The sequence below is a fragment of the Ascaphus truei genome, chromosome 22 (assembly GCF_040206685.1).
Source record: "Ascaphus truei isolate aAscTru1 chromosome 22, aAscTru1.hap1, whole genome shotgun sequence".
Taxonomy (NCBI): domain Eukaryota; kingdom Metazoa; phylum Chordata; class Amphibia; order Anura; family Ascaphidae; genus Ascaphus; species Ascaphus truei.
The window spans coordinates 15,695,096-15,714,826 of NC_134504.1; the positions used below are offsets into that span (position 1 = coordinate 15,695,096).

The 19,731-nt window shown below is 51.5% G+C and overlaps 1 protein-coding gene across 1 annotated transcript in view; it reads left to right on the forward strand.

The window, feature by feature from the left end:
• The first annotated feature begins 6,505 nt into the window (after positions 1 to 6,505).
• The window catches only part of LOC142472879 (protein sidekick-2-like), a 330,609-nt gene continuing 317,383 nt past the window's right edge, over positions 6,506 to 19,731 (forward strand). Inside the window, 1 exon segment of the mRNA XM_075580078.1 lies at positions 6,506 to 7,063. Within this exon segment, the coding sequence (XP_075436193.1) occupies positions 6,991 to 7,063 (73 nt within the window). The 5' untranslated portion in view covers positions 6,506 to 6,990.

Genomic DNA, 19,731 nt, shown 5'->3' on the forward strand with positions numbered 1-19,731 from the left:
GAGAGAGGGGGGAGGGGGAGAGAGAGGGAAAGAGAGAGAGGGGGGGAGAGAGAAGGGGAGAGGGAGAATGAGAGGGGGAGGGGGAGAGAGAGAAATAGAACATTTACGTGCAGCACCCTTTGCCCTTTAGATGCAGGAAGTGAGATGTTTGAGAATTCTGTTGCACATACAATTCAAAGTGTGAGAATGTTCCTCCCATTGTTCACACAGTATATACTGTACTTCCAGTGTAACTCTATGGGTATGTCTGATATCTCTGAGCAAGCGGAAGGACGGGGTGGGAGGTATATGTCCCTGTGTATTAGGAGGGGGTGAGAGGTATGTGTCCCTGTGTATTAGGAGGGGGTGAGAGGTATATGTTCCTGTGTATTAGGAGGGGGTGAGAGGTATATGTCCCTGTGTATTAGGAGGGAGTGAGAGGTATGTGTCCCTGTGTCTTATGAGGAGGTGAGAGGTATATGTCCCTGTGTATTAGGATGGGGTGAGAGGTATGTGTCCCTGTGTATTAGAAGGGGGTGAGAGGTACACATCCCTGTGTATTAGGAAGTGGTGAGAGGTACTTCCCACGTTTAATCAGCACAGAACAGGGAGGGAGAGGAGGAGAGAGAATGGGTGAGGGAGAGGGGAGAGAGAATGGGTGAGGGAGTGGGGCGAGAGAATGGGGGAAGGGAGATGGAGAATGAGGGGAGAGAGAGAAGAGGCAGGGGTGAATGGAGGGAGGGAGAGAATGGGGAAAAGACAGAATGAGGGGAGGGAGAGAATTGGGAAGCAGAGGGATAGAGAATGGAGAGAGGGTGGGCGAGCGATAGGGGAGAGTTTGTGTTATATTAGGAAACTGAAATAAATCAATAATGCAGCATAAATGGGGACGCTATTAGACAAATACCATTATAATAGTTTTTAAGTAATGTAATCTGTTTAAAAAATAATTTTTCCATGTGTGCCGGTTTCTGCGTCGGAAAATCTGCTCCCCCCTAATTAGTCGGACACCTGCTCTGCTCGGCACACGCTGCCAGGAAACTGGGGGGTAATTATCTACACCCGGCGCAATATCATCTGGAAGCAATATGTTCTGGATATCGGGTCACCTTCCTAGGCTCAGGAGCAGCGGGTCACCTTCCTGGTCTCAGGCGCAGCGGGTCACCTTCCTGGGCTCAGGAGCAGCGGGTCACCTTCCTGGTCTCAGGTGCAGCGGGTCACCTTCCTGGGCTCAGGAGCAGCGGGTCACCTTCCTAGGCTCAGGAGCAGCGGGTCACCTTCCTGGTCTCAGGTGCAGCGGGTCACCTTCCTGGGCTCAGGAGCAGCGGGTCACCTTCCTGGTCTCAGGTGCAGCGGGTCACCTTCCTGGGCTCAGGAGCAGCGGGTCACCATCCTGGTCTCAGGCGCAGCGGGTCACCTTCCTGGGCTCAGGCGCAGCGGGTCACCTTCTGGGCTCAGGTGCAGCGGGTCACCTTCCTGGGCTCAGGAGCAGCGGATCACCTTCCTGGGCTCAGGCGCAGCGGGTCACCTTCTGGGCTCAGGAGCAGCGGGTCACCTTCCTGGGCTCAGGCGCAGCGGGTCACCTTCTGGGCTCAGGTGCAGCGGGTCACCTTCCTGGGCTCAGGCGCAGCGGGTCACCTTCTGGGCTCAGGAGCAGCGGGTCACCTTCCTTGGCTCAGGAGCAGCGGGTCACCTTCCTGGGCTCAGGTGCAGCGGGTCACCTTCCTGGTCTCAGGAGCAGCGGGTCACCTTCCTGGGCTCAGGAGCAGCGGGTCACCTTCCTGGGCTCAGGCGCAGCGGGTCACCTTCCTGGTCTCAGGCGCAGCGGGTCACCTTCTGGGCTCAGGTGCAGCGGGTCACCTTCCTGGGCTCAGGCGCAGCGGGTCACCTTCTGGGCTCAGGAGCAGCGGGTCACCTTCCTGGGCTCAGGAGCAGCGGGTCACCTTCCTGGGCTCAGGAGCAGCGGGTCACCTTCCTGGGCTCAGGCGCAGCGGGTCACCTTCCTGGTCTCAGGTGCAGCGGGTCACCTTCCTGGGCTCAGGAGCAGCGGGTCACCTTCCTGGGCTCAGGTGCAGCGGGTCACCTTCCTGGGCTCAGGTGCAGCGGGTCACCTTCCTGGTCTCAGGAGCAGCGGGTCACCTTCCTGGTCTCAGGAGCAGCGGGTCACCTTCCTGGGCTCAGGAGCAGCGGGTCACCTTCCTGGGCTCAGGCGCAGCGGGTCACCTTCCTGGGCTCAGGTGCAGAGGGTCAATTTCCTGGGCTCAGGAGCAGCGGGTCACCTTCCTGGGCTCAGGAGCAGCGGGTCACCTTCCTGAGCTCAGGCGCAGCGGGTCACCTTCCTGGGCTCAGGCGCAGCGGGTCACCTTCCTGGTCTCAGGTGCAGCGGGTCACCTTCCTGGGCTCAGGAGCAGCGGGTCACCTTCCTGGTCTCAGGCGCAGCGGGTCACCTTCCTGGGCTCAGGAGCAGCGGGTCACCTTCCTGGTCTCAGGAGCAGCGGGTCACCTTCCTGGGCTCGGCATGTCAAGTTGCAGAAGAGAAAAGTAGGGGCCACTATTTAGGGGTTTGTAAATAAGAAAGAAGTGGTCCTTTGTACCCCCCCAGTAACACTGTGCAGGTTAGCAGACTTAGCCGGTCCTGTTTGCAAACCATACTGCCCCTAGTGTATGGGGCCGGGGGGTATTATAGTGACGGGCGGGGAGGGGGTTGTCAGGATCTAGGGACTCACAGAAATAGGACATATCGATTCTGTAGCCGGGGACACGAGGGAATCCGGCTGCTTAGACATCACAAGAGCGAGGGAACGTGGAAAGCTTTTAAGGAGATCTATATCTAACCGTCCTAACAGCAAATTAGTGAGTAATGTGTCAGGTGTGAGATAGGCCTGCTGGTTACTTCGGCCCTATAAGGCCAGCATTTATAGCAGAGGTCTGAAACTCAGGCCACCAACAGGCCATCTTTTTTGGATATCCCTGCTTCAGCACAGGTGCCTCAATCAGTGGCTCAGACCTTACAATGGTGCATGATCTACAGCAGGGGTACGCAAACTGGGGGGGGGGGGTTGGGGGGGTGAGATTTTCTGGGTGGGGGAGGGTGCAGGGAGAAAAGTTTGTGCACCCCTGATGTACAGCAGGGGTGCGCAAAGTGGGGGGGGGCACGAGATTTTTCTGGGGGGGCGTGGGCGGTTGCAGAGGCCCCGCGCTCTTCCCCCAGGCATTTAAATGAAACCTCAACTTCCCTTACCGTGATTCTGCCGGCTCCAGGGGTGGTATAAAGGCCATTTCTCCGCCTCGTTCCTTATTCAGTCGCGTTTCTTTACTATAAATTGTTTTGGCTATTTATATATATATATATTTGCCCTCCATTACTTCTTATCCCGGGGCTCTGATTGCAGAACGCCCCGCAGGCACATACCGGGCCCGGGTGAATAATTACAGTAAATGGAGGTGCTCCAGCTTTAAATATACAGCTATTAAAATGTTATTATCTGTAATATAATAAACAGCTTCCTTGTCAGGCGTGAAGCTCGATAAACCCTCCACAGGTGCAGAGACGCAGGCGCAATCCATTACAGAACCGGCCCCAAGCGTCCCGCAGGGCAGGCTCTCCCGGCAGGGAAGGAGTTAAATCTGGCCCTGGTGAGGCTAGTTCCCCAGGGGGATTAGAGAGTTAATGCTACACAGGCTTCCAACAATAATATCTGGGAGTAAAAGACGGTCACGGGGTTATAGGATTATATCCCGGAGGTCACAGGGTTATTATTATATCCCGGAGGTCACGGGGTTATAGGATTATATCCCAGAGGTCGCAGGGTTATAGGATTATATCCCAGAGGTCGCGAGGTTATAGGATTATATCCCGGAGGTCACGGGGTTATAGGATTATATCCCGGAGGTCACAGGGTTATAGGATTATATCCCGGAGGTCACGGGGTTATAGGATTATATCCCGGAGGTCACAGGGTTATAGGATTAGATCCTGGAGGTCACGGGGTTATAGGATTATATCCCGGAGGTGACGGGGTTATAGGATTATATCCCAGAGGTCACAGGGTTATTATTATATCCCGGAGGTCACAGGGTTATAGGATTAGATCCTGGAGGTCACGGGGTTATAGGATTATATCCCGGAGGTCACAGGGTTATAGGATTAGATCCTGGAGGTCACGGGGTTATAGGATTATATCCCGGAGGTCACGGGGTTATAGGATTATATCCCAGAGGTGACGGGGTTATAGGATTATATCCCGGAGGTGACGGGGTTATAGGATTATATCCCGGAGGTCACAGGGTTATAGGATTAGATCCGATGCAGAGCTGTGATACCTTTGGGGACCCGCAGGAGAGTTCAGAGCTTTCCACATCTCACACGGCGTTTAATATATATATGTAACACCTTTGGGATCATGCTAAAAGTATTCCTAGCGAGTCCTGGTCCCTACAGGGAGTTAATGGGTTAAATCCCTTACAGTTCCTAGTTGTAGCTAATTTCATGTAATTTATCAGTAGTAACCAATTCTATGTGGCAAATCCCTCAGCTCAGTGATTGGTCAGTTATTCCCTTCTAGAAGGTTCTAGAAGATCAACCCTTCAGGGCAGGGGGTGCGCAAAGTGGGGGGCAGATTTCTGGGGGGGAGGGGGAGCGTGCGAGGTCTCTGTAACTCCCTCTCACCGTCTCTCAGCCGGCTTCTGGCGCCGTGACGTCATGCCGGAGAGAAGGTAAGAGGGGTGGCGTGAGCAGGTAAAGATAGTGGGGTGGGAGGGGGGTGCAAAGAAAATGGTTTGCGCCTCCCCCCCTGCTTTAGGGGAGGATTTCAGGAACTAGCCTTCTCTTTTTCTGCCCAGCAACTGGGCTGAAAAGAAATAAATATATGTATATATATATACAGTCTAGACACATAGCGCCGGACACATACAACTCCGGACACACACCTCCTGCACATACACTGCTGGACACACACCGCCGCACACACACCTCCAGACACATACAACTCCGGACACACACCTCCAGACACATACAACTCCGGACACACACCTCCAGACACATACAACTCCGGACACACACCTCCTGCACATACACTGCCGGACACACACCTCCTGCACACACACCTCCGCACACACACCCCCGGACACCCCCCCCCCCGGACACACACCTAGAGACACACACCTCCGCACACACCTCCGCACACACACACACCTCCGGACACACACACCTCCGGACACACAACTCCGGACACACACCTTATGGACATACAACTCCGGACACACACCTCCGGACACACAACTCAGGACACACAACTCAGGACACACAACTCTGGACACACACCTCCGCACACACAACTCCGGACACCAACCCCCGGTACACAACTCCGGACACCAACCCCCGGTACACACCCCCGGTACACACCTCCGGGTACACACCTCCGGGCACACACCTCTGCACACACACACCTCCGCACACACACACCTCCGGACACACACATCTCCGGACACACACCTCCGCACACACACCTCCGCACACACACACCTTCGGACATACACCTCCGGACACACAACTCCGGACACACACCTTATGGACATGCAACTCCGGACACACACCTCCGGACACACACTGCCGGACACACACCTCCGGACACACAACTCTGGACACACACCTCCGCACACACAACTCCGGACACCAACCCCCGGTACACAACTCCGGACACCAACCCCCGGTACACACCCCCGGTACAAACCCCCGGGCACACACCTCCGCACACACACACCTCCGCACACACACACACCTCCGGACATACACCCCCAGACACACATCTTATGGACATACACCGCCGGACACACACCTCCGCGCACACACACCTCCGTACACACACACCTCCGGACACACATCTTATGGACATACAACTCCGGACACACACCTCCGGACACACACTGCCAGACACACACAACTCCGGACACACACCCCCGGACACACAACTCTGGACACCAACCCCCGGTACACAACTCCGGACACACACACTTCCGGACACACACACTTCCGTACACACACACACCTCCGGACACACACACACCTCCGGACACACACACACCTCCGGACACACACCTCCGGACACACATCTTATGGACACACACCTCCGGACACACATCTTATGGACATACACCTCCGGACACCCCCCTCCCCCCTCCCCCCCCCCCCCATGGTGTACAAAGGAAAGATTAGTCACTGTACAGATCATGAAACGGTTGAAATACATATTAATTCCTACAAAGTCCCCCAATAAATTAATTAGATTGTAAGCTCTTCAGGGCAGGGGGGGGAGATTGTGAGCTCTCCAGGGCAGTGTGTGTGTGTGGTGTGTGTGTGTGTGTGTGTGTGCTGAGGCTGGCATGTCCCTGTGTGGCCGCTTGGTGGTGCTGTCCCTCTCCCTGCTGCTCTCCTCTCTCCTCCCTCCTCCTCATCCTCCCTGCCTCCCTCTCCCCCTCCCTTTATCCCAGCTCCTGTCTCCTCTCCAGCAGCATTCCCCTGCTCACCATCCAGCAGTGAGGCTGCAAGCCTGTGCAAGAGGGGCAGCCAGGGGAGACAAGAGAGTGGCAGCAAGCACAGAGCCAGGGGGTGGGGGGGCATCTCTCACCAGCTGCCCCAAGGGCTGAGCACTGCAAAGACAAGCAGGGGAACTTGGCATCCAGTGCCATGCCCACCCTGGGGTGCAGGGGCACAGAAACTTTCTGCTGAGGAGCCTGGGCAGGCAGATCTGGGAAGGGTTCCTGCTACACATGTGCACCCCTGTGGATTGAACTTCACTGCCCTGGGTATGGAGGGGCACCCACAGATCTGAGAGGACCCCCCCCCCCAACCTGGACACAGGGGGCAACGTGGAAGCTTCATAGCCCACCTGATTTGGATTAGGGGATAACTGGCATCCCCCATACAGAGCACCCTGACCCCCTTCATAGAGGGACTTTGGGGGTCCCATCTGTGTGTGGGGAGGGGGGACTCTGCGGATTATAATAGGAAGGATGTCTGGAGGGTGCAGGCAGATCTGGCTGTGGATGGCAGTTTTGGGAGTGCTGTGCCCAGCCTGGGCTCAAGGTGAGTACTCTGTGGGTCTCTACGGCATGAGGGGTGTCAAATGTAACCCCTTTGCTACCAATGGTGCCATCTAAGGGGTTAATCTGAAATCCTGGGTATCAATGCTAGTGATGCCAACATATCAAGATATATATATGTGTGTGTGTGTGTTTGTGTGTTACTGTGGGTGCTAGAATGCCCTGCCCAGGAGTGGGGTGGTATATATGTGGCAGATGACATATATACACATGATACTGTGCGTATGGTATATATGTGGCAGCTGGACATATATACACATGATTCTGTGGGTATGGTATATATGTGACAGAGGACATATATACACATGATACTGTGGGTATGGCATATATGTGACAGAGGACATATACACACATGATACTGTGGGTATGGCATGTATGTGGCAGAGGACATACTGTATATACACATGATACTGTGGGTATGGTATATATATATGTGGCAGAGGACATACACACATGATACTGTGGGTATGGTATATATGTGGCAGCTGACATACACACATGATACTGTGCGTATGGTATATATGTGGCAGAGGACATATATACACATGATTCTGTGGGTATGGTATATATGTGACAGAGGACATATATACACATGATACTGTGGGTATGGCATATATGTGACAGAGGACATATACACACATGATACTGTGGGTATGGCATGTATGTGGCAGAGGACATATATACACATGATACTGTGGGTATGGTATATATATGTGGCAGAGGACATACACACATGATACTGTGGGTATGGCATGTATGTGGCAGAGGACATACACACATGATACTGTAGGTATGGTATATATGTGGCAGAGGACATATACACATGATACTGTGGGTATGGTATATATATGTGGCAGAGGAAATACACACATGATACTGTGGGTATGGTATATATATGTGGCAGAGGAAATACACACATGATACTGTGGGTATGGCATGTATGTGGCAGAGGACACATACACACATGATACTGTGGGTATGGTATATATCTGTGGCAGCTGGAACATGTGAATAAATCCTTCCCTATTTCCAGGCAGTGTTAGTTAGAAAGTGGGCACCCGCTCACATGAGTGCACTCCCTGCGAGCAGAGCACAGGTGCTGTCTGTGTACTCATGGTATTTCCCATATGCTTTTCTGTTGTTGCTATATTTAGAAAGTGTAACTCTTTAAGTGCCAAAGTGCACACATGTATCGAAAACTATAACAGATGAATTAGGCAGGTGGTATATAAAATATGTATCATTCCATGTGCGTGTCTATCATTCCCATAGGGCAATGCTAAAAGTGTGTGTGTGTGTGTGTGTGTGTGTGTGTGTGTGTGTGTGTGTGTGTGTGTGTGTGTGTGTGTGTGTGTGTGTGTGTGTGTGTGTGTGTGTGTGTGTGTGTATATATGCTTTACTGTATACTGGTGTGTACGAATAGGAAGGTATATGGAGTGGCAGTTGCAAAGTGTCTGTGTATTTTGCTCCAGTGTTAATAATTAGTATGCAGCATAGATCTGTACAGTATCCAGTGTGATACAGAGAAGCACAGGGGACAGCGCGGTGACACCGGGACACTGTGTGTGATACAGGGGACAGCGCGGTGACACCGGCTGGGAGACACTGCTGTGTGATACTGGGGACAGCGCGGTGACACCGGGATACTGTGTGTGATACAGGGGACAGCGCGGTGACACCGGCTGGGAGACACTGCTGTGTGATACAGGGGACAGCGCGGTGACACCGGGACACTGTGTGTGATACAGGGGACAGCGCGGTGACACCGGGACACTGTGTGTGATACAGGGGACAGTGCGGTGACACCGGCTGAGAGACACTGCTGTGTTATACAGGGGACAGCGCGGTGACACCGGCTGAGAGACACTGTGTGTGATACAGGGGACAGGGCGGTGACACTGGCTGAGAGACACTGCTGTGTGATACAGGGGACAGCGCGGTGACACCGGCTGAGAGACACTGCTGTGTGATACAGGGGACAGCGCTGTGACACCGGCTGAGAGGCACTGCTGTGTGATACAGGGGACAGCGCGGTGACACCGGCTGAGAGACACTGTGTGTGATACAGGGGACAGCGCGGTGACACCGGCTGAGAGACACTGTGTGTGATACAGGGGACAGCGCGGTGACACCGGGACACTGTGTGTGATACAGGGGACAGCGCGGTGACACCGGCTGAGAGACACTGCTGTGTGATACAGGGGACAGCGCGGTGACACCGGGACACTGTGTGTGATACAGGGGACAGGATGGTGACACCGGCTGAGAGACACTGCTGTGTGATACCGGGGACAGGACGGTGACACCGGCTGAGAGACACTGCTGTATGATACAGGGGACAGCGCGGTGACACCAGCTGAGAGACACTGTGTGTGATACAGGGGACAGCGCGATGACACCGGCTGAGAGACACTGCTGTGTGATACAGGGGACAGCGTGGTGACACCGGCTGAGAGACACTGCTGTGTGATACAGGGGACAGCGCGGTGACACCAGCTGAGAGACACTGCTGTATGATACAGGGGACAGCGCGGTGACACCAGCTGAGAGACACTGCTGTGTGATACAGGGGACAGCGCGGTGACACCGGCTGAGAGACACTGCTGTGTGATACAGGGGACAGGGCGGTGACACCGGCTGAGAGACACTGCTGTGTGATTCGGGACAGCGCGGTGACACCGGGACACTGTGTGTGATACAGGGGACAGCGCGGTGACACCGGCTGAGAGGCACTGTGTGTGATACAGGGGACAGCGCGATGACACCGGGACACTGTGTGTGATACAGGGGACAGCGCGGTGACACCAGCTGAGAGACACTGTGTGTGATACAGGGGACAGCGCGGTGACACCAGCTGAGAGACACTGTGTGTGATACAGGGGACAGCGCGATGACACCGGCTGAGAGGCACTGCTGTGTGATACAGGGGACAGCGCGATGACACCGGGACACTGTGTGTGATACAGGGGACAGCGCGGTGACACCAGCTGAGAGACACTGTGTGTGATACAGGGGACAGCGCGGTGACACCGGCTGAGAGACACTGCTGTATGATACAGGGGACAGCGTGGTGATACCGGCTGAGAGGCACTGCTGTGTGATACAGGGGACAGCGCGGTGACACCGGCTGAGAGACACTGCTGTGTGATACAGGGGACAGCGCGGTGATACCGGCTGAGAGGCACTGTGTGTGATACAGGGGTCAGCGCGGTGACACCGGGACACTGTGTGTGATACAGGGGACAGGACGGTGACACCGGCTGAGAGACACTGCTGTGTGATACCGGGGACAGGACGGTGACACCGGCTGAGAGACACTGCTGTATGATACAGGGGACAGCGCGGTGACACCAGCTGAGAGACACTGCTGTGTGATACAGGGGACAGCGCGGTGACACCGGCTGAGAGACACTGTGTGTGATACAGGGGACAGCGCGGTGACACCGGGACACTGTGTGTGATACAGGGGACAGGACGGTGACACCGGCTGAGAGACACTGCTGTGTGATACAGGGGACAGCGCGGTGATACCGGCCGAGAGACACTGTGTGTGATACAGGGGACAGCGTGGTGACACCGGGACACTGTGTGTGATACAGGGGACAGGGCGGTGACACCGGCCGAGAGACACTGCTGTGTGATACATGGGACAGCGCGGTGACACCGGGACACTGTGTGTGATACAGGGGACAGGACGGTGACACCGGCTGAGAGACACTGCTGTGTGATACAGGGAACAGGACGGTGACACCGGCTGAGAGACACTGCTGTGTGATACAGGGGACAGCGCAGTGACACCGGGACACTGTGTGTGATACAGGGGACAGGACGGTGACACCGGCTGAGAGACACTGCTGTATGATACAGGGGACAGCGCGGTGACACCAGCTGAGAGACACTGCTGTATGATACAGGGGACAGCGCGGTGACACCGGCTGAGAGACACTGCTGTATGATACAGGGGACAGCGCGGTGACACCGGGACACTGTGTGTGATACAGGGGACAGCGCGGTGACACCGGCTGAGAGACACTGCTGTGTGATTCGGGACAGCGCGGTGACACCGGGACACTGCTGTGTGATACAGGGGACAGCGCGGTGACACCGGCTGAGAGACACTGCTGTGTGATTCGGGACAGCGCGGTGACACCGGGACACTGTGTGTGATACAGGGGACAGCGCGGTGACACCGGCTGAGAGGCACTGCTGTGTGATACAGGGGACAGCGCGGTGACACCAGCTGAGAGACACTGTGTGTGATACAGGGGACAGCGCGGTGACACCAGCTGAGAGACACTGTGTGTGATACAGGGGACAGCGCGGTGACACCAGCTGAGAGACACTGTGTGTGATACAGGGGACAGCGCGGTGACACCGGCTGAGAGACACTGCTGTGTGATACAGGGGACAGGACGGTGACACCGGCTGAGAGGCACTGCTGTGTGATACAGGGGACAGCGCGGTGACACCGGCTGAGAGACACTGCTGTGTGATACAGGGGACAGCGCGGTGACACCGGCTGAGAGGCACTGCTGTGTGATACAGGGGACAGCGCGGTGACACCGGGACACTGTGTGTGATACAGGGGACAGCGCGGTGACACCAGCTGAGAGACACTGTGTGTGATACAGGGGACAGCGCGGTGACACCGGCTGAGAGGCACTGTGTGTGATACAGGGGACAGCGCGGTGACACCGGCTGAGAGGCACTGTGTGTGATACAGGGGACAGCGCGGTGACACCGGCTGAGAGACACTGTTGCTTCTGGGTTCCAAGTTTGTGTCACTGTGACCTGGTGTCTAATACTCATCACCGCTGAGCGGGTCTGCAGGAGTTGCGTTATCAGCAGCCTGTAGCAGGGAATGGGGTTACCGTCGAGACCCCAGCTTCTCATTACATTCAGGGGTGGCACCTGTGTGGCTTGTGAACGGTGACGCTGTGACAAGCCACGTGTGATTGCAACATGTTCCGTGATCGCCTGGCGCATGCGGGGTTAATTAGCCCGCTCTGGCGCCGGTCCGCTGACAAGTGAATGAAGGACTGTTATTATTTAATGTAATCCTCCTGTATACAGAGAGCGGCGGCAGCTATATCCCTTGGCTATATATGGGTACAACACGGGCAACGTACACCGTACAGGACCACCATGTATGGAATAATGTACAGATACATAGCACTGATCCATGCACACTTAGATTGTCAGCTCTGCGGGGCAGTGACCCCTTTCATGCACTTATTGCCTGTCCTGGTGATCTCGTGCCTGCTGCATACAGTACATGGAGTAGAAGTAAAGATCCACAAAGATGTTAATAAAAGGTTGAGTTAGGACAGGGGGGCGCTCAACTTCAGTCCTCAAGCTCCCCCCCCCCCTCACCCCTCACCCTCCCAACAGATCTGGTTTTCAGGATGTCACTGCTTCAATCAGTCACTGGCTCAATCAGTCTCTGCTTCAGCACAGCTCAATCAGAGGCCCTGTCTTTGACTGAACCTCTGATTGAGCCACCTGCGCTGAAGCTGGGATATCCTGAAAACCTGACCTGTTGGAGGGAGATGGGGGCTTGAGGACTGAAGTTGAGAACCCCTGGGTTAGAAGACTTTAAAAAAAAAGTTATAAATTCCCACTTAGTTATATGAAGACAATTTGTGCAGCGTATATACTGTATATATATACATCAAGTGATCTCAGTCACTCCTGTGGGTGAGGTAAAGATAATCATTGTTTGTTCTCCTATTCAACAAACTACTTCAAAGCAATTTGTATAATTAGAAAAACTGTATAGGTACTCAATATAAATATATAAACATCTTTCTTTAACCGAAACATCCGATTAAATAAAGATTTTTGTATAATTATATTGAGTGCCTATACAGTTCTTTTTATTTTTTTTTTACATATGTGTGATAGATATATATATATATATATATATATATATATCTATCAATGATAACGTGTAGATACCACCAAATCAGGAGGCCGCACTCAGTTCTGAAACAGGTAACGTGTGTATTGGGGAAACAAGGCACAAAATTCCAACGTTTCGGTCCCCCAAAACGGGACCTTCCTCAGGGTAGAAACGTAGGAATTCTGTGCCTTGTTTCCCCAATACACACGTTACCTGTTTCGGAACTGAGTGCGGCCTCCTGATTTCGTGGTATCTACACAGTATCGTTACCTTATACTTATTTATGGGACTTGCACCTACCTATACACCTTTGCTTATGGAAGTGCCGTCTGACTCTGTATATTGAGGTGTGTGTAAATATATATATATATAGCAACTGTAAATATTACTGTATGTTCATTTGCATGTCTTAGACAGGTCTGCATCCCTGTCTTTCCCCATTTCCCCATTGTCACCCAATATATATATTTATATACTGTATATATATATTTGTGTGTGTGTATACATGTATACACACACACTGTATATAGCGCCTTAGTATTGGGAGAAGCTTTAGTGTGGGATATAGTGTGCTCACGTTGTGCGCTTGCATTTTATTGCTTGCTTTTGGCTTTATAGCAGCGTATACTTTCTACTCAAGTATAGCAACTGTAAATCTATTCACTTGAGTCGTGGCGCGTTCGCTTCCGAGGACTGGCGTGTCCTGCACTTAGAATTAAGAGGGATATTATTCTGACATGTATACTGTGTCCATATATACCACGTATCCCTATACAAGCCCTAACTCCCCCTGCTGCAGTGCTAACACGTACACGTGTGTACGATATACGTCGCGTATATATATGTCACCCATGGGTTTTTTTTCATGAAACTGCGATAGTTCCGATCGGTGGGAAACTACTGTTTCAGTTTCCGTGCGGTAGTTGACCGATCGGCACTATTGTAGTTTAATGAGTAACCCCCAGGTCTGGCAATGTTACCCCAGGATAATAAATGGTTTTTTTTGGAATGGGCTGTTTGGCAACTGTGTTTATAGCTAAGGGGTTATGCTTTTAATGAAGGGTGTCTGTATATGTTTATATATTTGTGTGTATGTATGTATTTCTGTGTGTGTTTATTTATGTGTGTGTGTGTATGTATGTATTTCTGTGTGTGTTTATTTATTTATGTGTGTGTGTGTATGTATGTATTTCTGTGTGTGTTTATTTATGTGTGTGTATATATATACTGTACACATTTATATATGTGTATATATGTGTGTGTGTATTTATATATGTGTATATATGTGTGTGTATTTATATATGTGTACATATTTGTGTGTATATTTATATGTGTATTTATGTGTGTGTATATTTATATGTGTATTTATATGTGTGTATATTTATATATTTGTGTGTATATTTATATGTATATTTATGTGTGTATATTTATATATGTGTGTGTGTGTGTATTTGTGTGTGTACATATTTGTGTGTGTGTGTGTGTGTGTGTGTGTATGTTTGTGTGTGTGTACATATTTGTGTGTGTGTGTGTATTTGTGTGTGTGTGTACATATTTATGTGTGTGTATTTGTGTGTGTGTGTATACGTTGGGGCATTTGGGAAGTGTTTATAATGAGGGATTCCTGTGTCTAGTTTGTTATACTGTAAATATATTCTGCGTAACATCAGATAATGATGAGCGCTGGAGAGAATATTGGGGGATCTCTGCAGCTTTCGGTCAGCTGTCTGTACAGAGGGTTCAGAGGTCAGACTTTCAGTGTCCATCCTGTACTGGGGTTTGGAATCTTCCCTCTGCAGGGCGCTGTGAGCTCCCCTAACACGGGGATACTTAGAGGAATCCGTCCAGTGGATATAACAACGGTCAGTCGTGTATTTGGCCCAACCACCTGCGTGGGTGTTGAAGCCTTTGGGATTGTGATCCAGCCATATTACTAAAGTGGTTTGGTCACTCGGGGGTCAGGGTCCGAATGGTCCGGGTCATGTTTCTCAGCTGTGGGGTCCGGCTGCTCAAATGTCTATTTTGAGGTTATGTAGAGCAGGGCTGGGCAACTCCAGTCCTCTAGGCTAGGGCCACAACAGCACAGGTTTTCAGGATATCCCTGCTTCAGCACAGGGGGCTCAATCAGTCCCTGCTTCAGCACAGGTGACTCAATCAGTCCCAGCTTCAGCACAGGCGGCTCAATCAGTCCCTGCTTAAGCACAGGCGGCTCAATCAGTCCCAGCTTCAGCACAGGCGACTCAATCAGTCCCTGCTTCAGCACAGGCGACTCAATCAGTCCCTGCTTCAGCACAGACGGCTCAATCAGTGGCGCAGCCTTTGACTGAGCCACTGATTATGCTGAAGCAGAGATATCCTGAAAACCTGCCCTGTTGGCGGCCCATGAGGACTGGAGTTGCCCACGTTTGGGTTAATACCTCAGTTGGACAATAATCTATCATTTCTGCTGGAAACGGCCAGCGCCGGGGATAATCTGAAACATGTGATGGTATCTCCGATAAACCTATTTCCAGCCGCCTGCGAGACGCACAGAGACGTGCGTGCTGTGTGAAAGGCTGTCCTGCGATCTATTATAAAAAGGGGGGTTTCATGTAAGCGGCCCATTCCTTCCCAGACATGCCTATAAAAGGCCGGAGCCGGGCCCTGCTCCGAGAAACCGTTACCCTGCTTCTAAAATCCAACAAGCCAGGTCTGCGGGTGCTGTCGGGGTTCACGTGCCGCGGTCAGGAAACGGAGGGGTCCTAATGGATTTAAAGGAGAAGGGTGCTCCCTCTCCCCCCCCCCATCACCTGGTACCCCACTTTACTGCCGCTGGGGTCTCGGTCTGATCCTGGCTTGGTGTAGGGCCGACACATCTACTCCTTTATCCCTTTGCCAGGGAGCGGGATTGGCGAGACACTCACAGTATGGGCCGTTCTCCCTCTCTAATGCACGCGCTGCCGCGTATAGCGGTAGGGAGCAGCTGAGGGGTTAAAAAACACTAGACTTTGATTGAGTGACCACAAAGAACTGACGGGAGCTTGCCACCTTAGACCCAGGTTCACTAAATGGTGCTAAGCACCTTAATTTCGGTGAGGTCATGCTTCGCACCCTTAGTGAATCTGGCCCCATCGCCCGTTCTGTTCCATGGAACAAAGAAGCAGAACTCCAAAGGTGAAAGTGCGCTAATACTAAGGGTACTGAGTACCACTGCTTTTTATTTTGTAAACTTCCGATTCTACGTTCTTTTGAAAGAAAGTATTTATTTCACCAAAACCTCTCCCTAAAATCCAAAGCTCCGTCCCAATTCCTTCTAAATCCCCATCTTGTTTAAAGCAGACACAGTACCACTACTTTTTAAAGCCACTGTTCCCCCTGTATAACTTCCTGCACCACCAAGTATGGACAGGTTTATATTATCTGCGTCCCACACTCATATTTACATTTCCCCCTTCATGCTCCTTAAAGCTGCAGTTCCGTCTTTTTTTTTTAATTTATTTTTTTACTTCAATAGTTTCATGTGTGCAATCTCTAATTACCTAAAGAACTGTATAGCTGCAGGTCAAATCGTTCTCCGTGTATTGATAGGTCGAAATTTGGTGACATAATTAGTGAAGGGATCTGTTTTTCTTCTGCTTGTCTCTCAGTGGAAGCTCATGAATATTCATGAGCACTCCTGCACTGACATGTGCTAGAGGGAGGGCAGGGCTGACAAAGGGGTGTGCCAGGGCTTGTGACAGGACATGAAGGGGCAGTGCCTTAGCAAATGGCTTTTAAAATAGAATACAAGAAAATTGGTCTTTCAAAGTTGTTTTTTTAAAAACAGAAAATGCTAAAAGTATTTTTTCTTACTACAGAACTGATTTATTAAAGAAACCCACATGCAGGATATAGACTGAACTGCAGCTTTAATTATGGCAATTTTAAACTTGCAAATACATAACGTGTTTCAACAAAGTTCCAGAGAGAGAAAAGAGCTGGAACAGAAAGTCGGTCTCTGAAGTGGGAGGGTTGGAAGGAAAATTGAGGATGTACTTCCTCACAGAAAGGGTAGTGGAGTCATGGAATAAGCTCCCAGCAGAGGTGTTCAGCTCGTTTTATCTTTGCTTCTGTTCTCTCCTCTCTCGCACACCAAGCAGAGCCTTCGAAATCAAATGTGTTTGTAAGATCCTGTACAGCACGATGTGCTGGTACCCCCGAAATAAGTGTAAGGTTATTTAAATACCGCTCACTGTGTACTTTGCTGTTTAAATGCTTGTTATTGTAGTGCTGGGCAACGCCCTGCTCTGGGATTAACACATTTAGAGCTCTACCTATCAAGGCAATTTAGGAGCATTTTCCTTTAATTTTGGAGGAGTTTGGGGGAGTTACGAGGTGCACAGATTATAATGGGATATATCACATTCTGCGTCTCTGCCCCAGCGTGTGATTTGAGGGGAGTCAGTAGGAGGAGTTGGGGGGAGTTACATGGTGCACAGATTATAATGAGATGTATCACATTCTGCGTCTCTGCCCCAGCGTGTGATTTGAGGGATGTCAGTAGGAGGAGTTGGGGGGAATTACACGGTGCACAGATTATAATGAGATGTATCACATTCTGCGTCTCTGCCCCAGCGTGTGATTTGAGGGGTGTCAGTAGGAGGAGTTGGGGGGAATTACATGGTGCACAGATAATGAGATGTATCACATTCTGCGTCTCTGCCCCAGCGTGTGATTTGAGGAGTGTCAGTAGGAGGAGTTGGGGAGAGTTACATGGGGCACAGATTATAATGAGATGTATCACATTCTGCGTCTCTGCCCCAGCGTGTGATTTGTGGGGTGTCAGTAGGAGGAGTTGGGGGAGTTACATGGGGCACAGATTATAATGAGATGTATCACATTCTGCGTCTCTGCCCCAGCGTGTGATTTGAGGGGTGTTAGTAGGAGGAGTTGGGGAGAGTTACATGGTGCACAGATTATAATGAGATGTATCACATTCTGCGTCTCTGTCCCAGCGTGTGATTTGAGGGGTGTCAGTAGGTGGAGTTGGGGGAGTTACGTGGTGCACAGATTATAATGAGATGTATCACATTCTGCGTCTCAGCCCCCGCGTGTGATTTGAGGGGTGTCAGTAGGGGGAGTTGGGGGAGTTACATGGTGCACAGATTATAATGAGATGTATCACATTCTGCGTCTCTGCCCCAGCGTGTGATTTGCGGGGTGTCAGTAGGGGGAGTTGGGGGAGTTACATGGTGCACAGATTATAATGAGATGTATCACATTCTGCGTCTCTGCCCCAGCGTGTGATTTGCGGGGTGTCAGTAGGAGGAGTTGGGGGGAGTTACATGGTGCACAGATTATGAGATGTATCACATTCTGCGTCTCTGCCCCAGCGTGTGATTTGAGGGGGGTCAGTAGGAGGAGTTGGGGGAGTTACATGGGGCACAGATTAGCATGAGATGTATCACATTCTGCGTCTCTGTCCCAGCGTGTGATTTGAGGGGTGTCAGTAGGAGGAGTTGGGGGGAGTTACATGGTGCACAGATTATAATGAGATGTATCACATTCTGCGTCTCTGCCCCAGCGTGTGATTTGAGGGGTGTTAGTAGGAGGAGTTGGGGACAGTTACATGGTGCACAGATTATAATGAGATATATCACATTCTGCGTCTCTGTCCCAGCGTGTGATTTGAGGGGTGTCAGTAGGTGGAGTTGGGGAGAGTTACATGGTGCACAGATTAGCATGAGATGTATCACATTCTGCGTCTCTGCCCCAGCGTGTGATTTGAGGGGTGTTAGTAGGAGGAGTTGGGGAGAGTTACATGGTGCACAGATTATAATGAGATGTATCACATTCTGCGTCTCTGTCCCAGCGTGTGATTTGAGGGGTGTCAGTAGGTGGAGTTGGGGGAGTTACGTGGTGCACAGATTATAATGAGATGTATCACATTCTGCGTCTCAGCCCCCGCGTGTGATTTGAGGGGTGTCAGTAGGGGGAGTTGGGGGAGTTACATGGTGCACAGATTATAATGAGATGTATCACATTCTGCGTCTCTGCCCCAGCGTGTGATTTGCGGGGTGTCAGTAGGAGGAGTTGGGGGGAGTTACATGGTGCACAGATTATGAGATGTATCACATTCTGCGTCTCTGCCCCAGCGTGTGATTTGAGGGGGGTCAGTAGGAGGAGTTGGGGGAGTTACATGGGGCACAGATTATAATGAGATGTATCACATTCTGCGTCTCTGTCCCAGCGTGTGATTTGAGGGGTGTCAGTAGGAGGAGTTGGGGGGAGTTACATGGTGCACAGATTATAATGAGATGTATCACATTCTGCGTCTCTGCCCCAGCGTGTGATATGAGGGAAGTCAGTAGGAGGAGTTGGGGGAAGTTACATGGTGCACAGATTATAATGAGATGTATCACATTCTGCGTCTCTGCCCCAGCGTGTGATTTGAGGGGTGTCAGTAGGAGGAGTTGGGGGGAGTTACATGGTGCACAGATTATAATGAGATGTATCACATTCTGCGTCTCTGCCCCAGCGTGTGATTTGAGGGGTGTCAGTAGGAGGAGTTGGGGGAGTTACATGGTGCACAGATTATAATGAGATGTATCACATTCTGCGTCTCTGCCCCAGCGTGTGATTTGAGGGGTGTCAGTAGGAGGAGTTGGGGGAGTTACACGGTGCACAGATTATAATGAGATGTATCACATTCTGTGTCTCTCTGCCCCAGCGTGTGATTTGAGGGGTGTCAGTAGGAGGAGTTGGGGGGAGTTACATGGTGCACAGATTAT